The 6,000-nt window shown below is 42.2% G+C and overlaps 1 protein-coding gene across 4 annotated transcripts in view; it reads left to right on the top strand.

Annotated features, from left to right (window-relative positions):
* The first annotated feature begins 824 nt into the window (after positions 1-824).
* LOC121578429 (disintegrin and metalloproteinase domain-containing protein 9) overlaps positions 825-6,000 on the top strand; it is a 68,806-nt gene continuing 63,630 nt past the window's right edge. For 3 of the 4 annotated variants that reach the window (XM_045215822.1, XM_045215820.1, XM_045215821.1), the window contains exon 1: positions 827-972. In XM_045215822.1, the coding sequence (XP_045071757.1) occupies positions 903-972 (70 nt within the window). In that variant the 5' untranslated portion in view covers positions 827-902. Of the gene's footprint in view, positions 973-6,000 lie in introns of all 4 variants that reach the window. The other variant, XM_045215823.1, reaches the window with a different exon arrangement.

Genomic DNA, 6,000 nt, shown 5'->3' with positions numbered 1-6,000 from the left:
AATCCCAGGTGAGGACATGTTGAATAATAATTATTAGACGCAAAATGTAATCATGTAAGTTGAAAACACTGCATGTTAAAAGCACTGTGTGTATGAGTATCCCTAACCCTGCCAACAGACAAAGAGCAATGAATGGATCCATGGTTCACCAATCAGGGCCTTGATTGGCTTGGCAACAGTAACAACACCTTGTATGAAATTAGTTTTTCTTTGGACACATAAATGTTCTTGCAACGTTCCCATGAAACTTGTCTAGAACATTAATATCATATGTTCTGAGAACACGGCAACCATGTTCTGTGTACGTTTGGTGGGACGTTGATGGAATATTCTCCTAACCCACAGAAAACTGGACACATGAATGAGCTTGCAACGTTCCCATGAAACATGTTAAAAACATTCATATCTTAAGTTCCGAGAACATGTTCTGGGTAAGTGCTATTAGAAATTAAGGGAATGGTCTCCAGGAAACGTTCCTTGCACATCACAGGAACATTCCTATGAAAATGTTAATGCCCTAAGGAGGCTCTTAAGGGAACGTTCTCTAAAGTTGTGGGAATGTTTTTTGTTAGCTGGGATGAGAGAGAAGAGGATAGAAGAACTGAATATAAAAAGTGAACATCAGTAGATATAGTTTCTAACGTTTCGTTTTATTTTGTAAGATAATCGGGGCTGGCAGGTAGGATTTAGTTGTCCTCTGGCTCACACTCCAGTACAGTAGGTGGCGGTAATGCACCATAACGTTGGATGCCAAACGCCGATAAACCCCCACAGAAGAAGAATTACTTTCGGCACACCCCTCTGGCTCACCGGTGCACACCTAGCCTTCACACCTGCCCTGGCCGCCGAGCACAGCACGATAACACAGCAGCCGTCAATGGACAAATGCTGTAGCAAGGATCATGGTGGGGAAAAGTCTAGTGACTTTAGTTGTTCTAATTTGTTGCATCGTTGGAACCGAGAACAATCAAGGTGGGTGAGAGATTGAGATGTTTTTTTATTTATTGCCTTTAGGTGACAGCCTTCTACATTAAGCTTGGTACCTGTTGCGATTACAATGCCTCGGGAATAGGTTCCTTCCGCACAAAATAATTAATTGTGTTATTGCCTGCTAGAAATACTGATCCAGGGTCGGTCTTATTGTTTCAACATAATGCCTAAAGGTTTGGGCGGGGATGGGAAGGGCTGATCCTAAATCAGTTTTTAATGCGTGGACCCGGATATGAAACGTCGGCTAAACAAATACAACATGGAATGTGACACACCACAAATATATACATTGTGAAAAATGTAAGTTAAGTTGTTTAGACACTACTATTTTATATTTAGTTTAGCTATTTTATTTAAAGGTTAACAAAAAAGAAAGTGGGAAGTTTACTTCAGTGTTTGGGTTCTGGAAGCCAAGAGGAAGTGCTACAGATTGTTACATCAGATAATGTGATTTAACCAAATATTTGTGGTATTCCTGGGAGTTACAGGTTAGGTACTGTTTGGTGTAGCACAGAGAATGTTTGACCAACCTTGGCGATACTTTCTTCCTCCTCAAATTCGTGGAAACAGGAGTCTTATAAAATGTCCGTGTCAAGTTGCAGGGGGTCCGTTTTGAATTTAGAAAATGCCCCATTATTTAAAAAAAATAGTTGTTTTGCTCCATGAAGTAATCCAACAATGTGTATGCCGTCATCTTGTCTATTTTAAGTCTTGTCTCATTGATCGAGACAGGTGTCTGTCATCATGACATTTGGATTTATTATGGATCCCCCTTACTCTTCTTGGGGTCCGGCAAAATTAAGGCATTTATACCATTTTAAAAACATTACAATCCATTCATAACCGATTTCACAACACACTAGGTGGGGTAATTGGGCTGATTTGTTGCCACTCAAGACTGTTTTACGTGCCTGGTTGGGCTGCACGACGAGTCGATCAAAAGATGACGGTGTGCGTCCCAGTCGGAACAGTTCGCCCCATGTCATTGTTTGACGTGTTGGTCTTCGGCAGGTTTTTTGGTCTGTTCTGAACATGTTTGACGTGTTGGTCTTCGGCAGGTTTTTTGGTCTGTTCTGAACATGTTTGACGTGTTGGTCTTCGGCAGGTTTTTTGGTCTGTTCTGAACACAAAGGTTTTATTGAGGCAAGTCGAAGTTCCTGAGCCGCAGTCTACGCCCCTTCGGCTGTCAACAGTACTACTCCTAGTAGGAGCGGGGACATGAAGTGTTTGTTGTCGTTCAACAAGAGATGACTACTTTTCATGCACAGTTTTTCACTTCAGAAATACTGCACCAAACATCTTAGCTAGATGTACAATTGTGCGACTAAGACCTCCAGCACCAAAAACATCCAAAATGAATGACAGATTTCTTGATTTATCTTAGATTAAGTCAGACGATTTTGAGCAACCGTTTCTGGCTATGTTGTTGCTACGGTGGCTCAAGAGAGAGAAACAACAGTCATATTGTAGCGTTTTTCTAGTTTTACAAGCCAAGGTCTTTAGGGAGTATGAGAGCACCAGATGGTCGCTTCACCAAGCCGATATCTGCTAGGAGCAAACTGAACCTGAGGTGATTCCCACTGGGCAGCTGTATAACGGTATTGCCGGTGGTAGCTAATGTAGCAATTTCTTTACCCTCACATACAGTGGGGGAAAAAAGTATTTAGTCAGCCACCAATTGTGCAAGTTCTCCCACTTAAAAAGATGAGAGAGGCCTGTAATTTGGAGAGAAAAACAAATGGAGACAGACAAATGGAGAGAAAAAAATCCAGAAAATCACATTGTAGGATTTTTAATGAATTTATTTGCAAATTATGGTGGAAAATAAGTATTTGGTCACAGCCTACACAAGACATAACTATACTGAACAAAAATATAAACGCAACATGCAACAATTTCAATGATTTTACTATGTTACAGCTCATATAAGGAAAATCAGTCAATTGAAATAAATTCATCAGGCCCTAATCTAAGGATTTCACATGACTGGGCAGGGACGCAGCCATGGGTGGGCCTGGCTCCTCAGGGGGTGGGCCTATGCCCTCCCAGGCCCACCCATGGCTGTGTCCCTGCCCAGTCATGTGAAATCCTTAGATTAGGGCCTGATGAATTTATTTCAATTGACTGATTTTCCTTATATGAGCTGTAACATAGTAAAATCATTGAAATTGTTGCATGTTGCCAATCAGAATGAGTTTTTCCCCACAAAGGGGCTTTATTACAGACAGAAATACTCCTCAGTTTCATCAGCTGTCCGGGTGGCTGGTCTCAAACGATCCCGCAGGTGAAGAAGCCGCATGTGGAGGTCCTGGTCTGGCGTGGGTACACGTGGTCTGCGGTTGTGAGGCCGGTTGGATGTAGTGCCAAATTCTTTAAAATGATGTTGGAGGCTGGTTTTTTTGGTAGAGAAATGAACATTAAATTCTCAGGCAACATCTCTGGTGGACATTCCTGCAGTCAGCATGCCAATTGCACGCTCCCGCAAAACTTGAGACATCTGTGGCATTGTGTTGTGTGACAAAACTGCACATTTTTAGAGTGGTCTTTTATTGTCCCCAGCACAAGGTGCATCTGTGTAATGATCATGCTGTTTAATCAGCTTCTTGATATGTCACACCTGTCAGGTGGATTGATTATCTTGGCAAAGGAGAAATGCTCACTAACAGGGATGTAAACAAATTTGTGCAAAACATTTGAGAGAAATAAGCTTTTTGGGCATATAGAAAATGTCTGGGATCTTTTATTTCAGCTCATGAAACATGGGACCAACACTTTAAATGTTGCCTTTTTATATTTTTGTTCAGTGTAATATTGATAACATCTAGATGTCACCTTAATACATTCTACTTAATGGGGACGACATGAACGGCTTATCATCAGTACTTTTTAATAAGAAATGGTCAGTTTTACTAACTGCAGATTTAGAATTATTTGTGTAAAACTAACGGTGAAATACAGCTCAGACTAATCATCTGGCTTCAAAACAGAAGTCCAAACTCTCGCGATACGGTGGTTGTATGGTAAGAAATGAAAAACCACACCGCTTAATCAAAACCGTTTAACCAATAATGGAGCGCTGATGTTACGCCATCACTGTTGATCTACCCGCTGATGTAACACCATCACTGTTGATCTACCCACTGATGTTACGCCATCACTGTTGATCTACCCACTGATGTAACACCATCACTGTTGATCTACCCACTGATGTAACACCATCACTGTTGATCTACCCACTGATGTAACACCATCACTGTTGATCTACCCGCTGATGTTACGCCATCACTGTTGATCTACCCGCTGATGTTACGCCATCACTGTTGATCTACCCGCTGATGTTACGCCATCACTGTTGATCTACCCACTGATGTAACACCATCACTGTTGATCTACCCACTGATGTAACACCATCACTGTTGATCTACCCACTGATGTAACGCCGTCACTGTTGATCTACCCACTGATGTTACGCCATCACTGTTGACTGTTACACCGTCACTTATTTCGCCACGCCCACTTCACTCACTCCAGACATGCAGTACTAATCCATACCTAAAGAGAACAGATGATAATGGCCTCGTTCGAGAGCATCAAAACCGTGATGCATCATGGGTCAGTTGTGACTGACTGACTGATCTACAAATCACACTGAGTCCCAGTGCCTTGCAAAAGGATTCAGACCCCTTAGATTCATACGGAGTAGTCACAGTGCCTTGCAAAAGGATTCAGACCCCTTGGATTCATACGGAGTAGTCACAGTGCCTTGCAAAAGGATTCAGACCCCTTGGATTCATACGGAGTAGTCACAGAGCCTTGCAAAAGGATTCAGACCCCTTGGATTCATACAGAGTAGTCACAGTGCCTTGCAAAAGGATTCAGACCCCTTGGATTCATACGGAGTAGTCACAGTGCCTTGCAAAAGGATTCAGACCCCTTGGATTCATACTGAGTAGTCACGGTGCCTTGCAAAAGGATTCAGACCCCTTGGATTCATACTGAGTAGTCACAGTGCCTTGCAAAAGGATTCAGACCCCTTGGATTCATACTGAGTAGTCACGGTGCCTTGCAAAAGGATTCAGACCCCTTGGATTCATACTGAGTAGTCACAGTGCCTTGCAAAAGGATTCAGACCCCTTGGATTCATACTGAGTAGTCACGGTGCCTTGCAAAAGGATTCAGACCCCTTGGATTCATACTGAGTAGTCACAGTGCCTTGCAAAAGGATTCAGACCCCTTGGATTCATACTGAGTAGTCACGGTGCCTTGCAAAAGGATTCAGACCCCTTGGATTCATACTGAGTAGTCACAGTGCCTTGCAAAAGGATTCAGACCCCTTGGATTCATACGGAGTAGTCACAGTGCCTTGCAAAAGGATTCAGACCCCTTGGATTCATACGGAGTAGTCACAGTGCCTTGCAAAAGGATTCAGACCCCTTGGATTCATACGGAGTAGTCACGGTGCCTTGCAAAAGGATTCAGACCCCTTGGATTCATACGGAGTAGTCACAGTGCCTTGCAAAAGGATTCAGACCCCTTGGATTCATACTGAGTAGTCACAGTGCCTTGCAAAAGGATTCAGACCCCTTGGATTCATACGGAGTAGTCACAGTGCCTTGCAAAAGGATTCAGACCCCTTGGATTCATACGGAGTAGTCACAGTGCCTTGCAAAAGTATTCAGACCCCTTGGATTCATACGGAGTAGTCACAGTGCCTTGCAAAAGTATTCAGACCCCTTGGATTTCTTTACATTTTATTGTGTTAAAAAGTATTTACATTTTATTGTGTTAAAAAGTGGGATTAAAGTGGATTTAATAGTCTTTTTTTTTGTCAACAATATACTCAAAATACTCTGTCAAAATGGAAGATAAAAAAATTAAAATAAATTTAGATAACTAAAATATAGTCGTTGCATAAGTATTCAGCCGCTTTGTTTAGGAAAGTCTATATTAGTTCAGGAGTCAAATGTGGCTTAACAAATCGCATAATAAGTTACATGGACTCCCTCTGTG

The sequence above is a fragment of the Coregonus clupeaformis genome, unplaced genomic scaffold (genome assembly GCF_020615455.1).
Source record: "Coregonus clupeaformis isolate EN_2021a unplaced genomic scaffold, ASM2061545v1 scaf0527, whole genome shotgun sequence".
Classification (NCBI taxonomy): domain Eukaryota; kingdom Metazoa; phylum Chordata; class Actinopteri; order Salmoniformes; family Salmonidae; genus Coregonus; species Coregonus clupeaformis.
The sequence above is the reverse complement of the archived record's forward strand: the minus strand, read 5'-3'. Positions and strand labels throughout refer to the sequence as shown.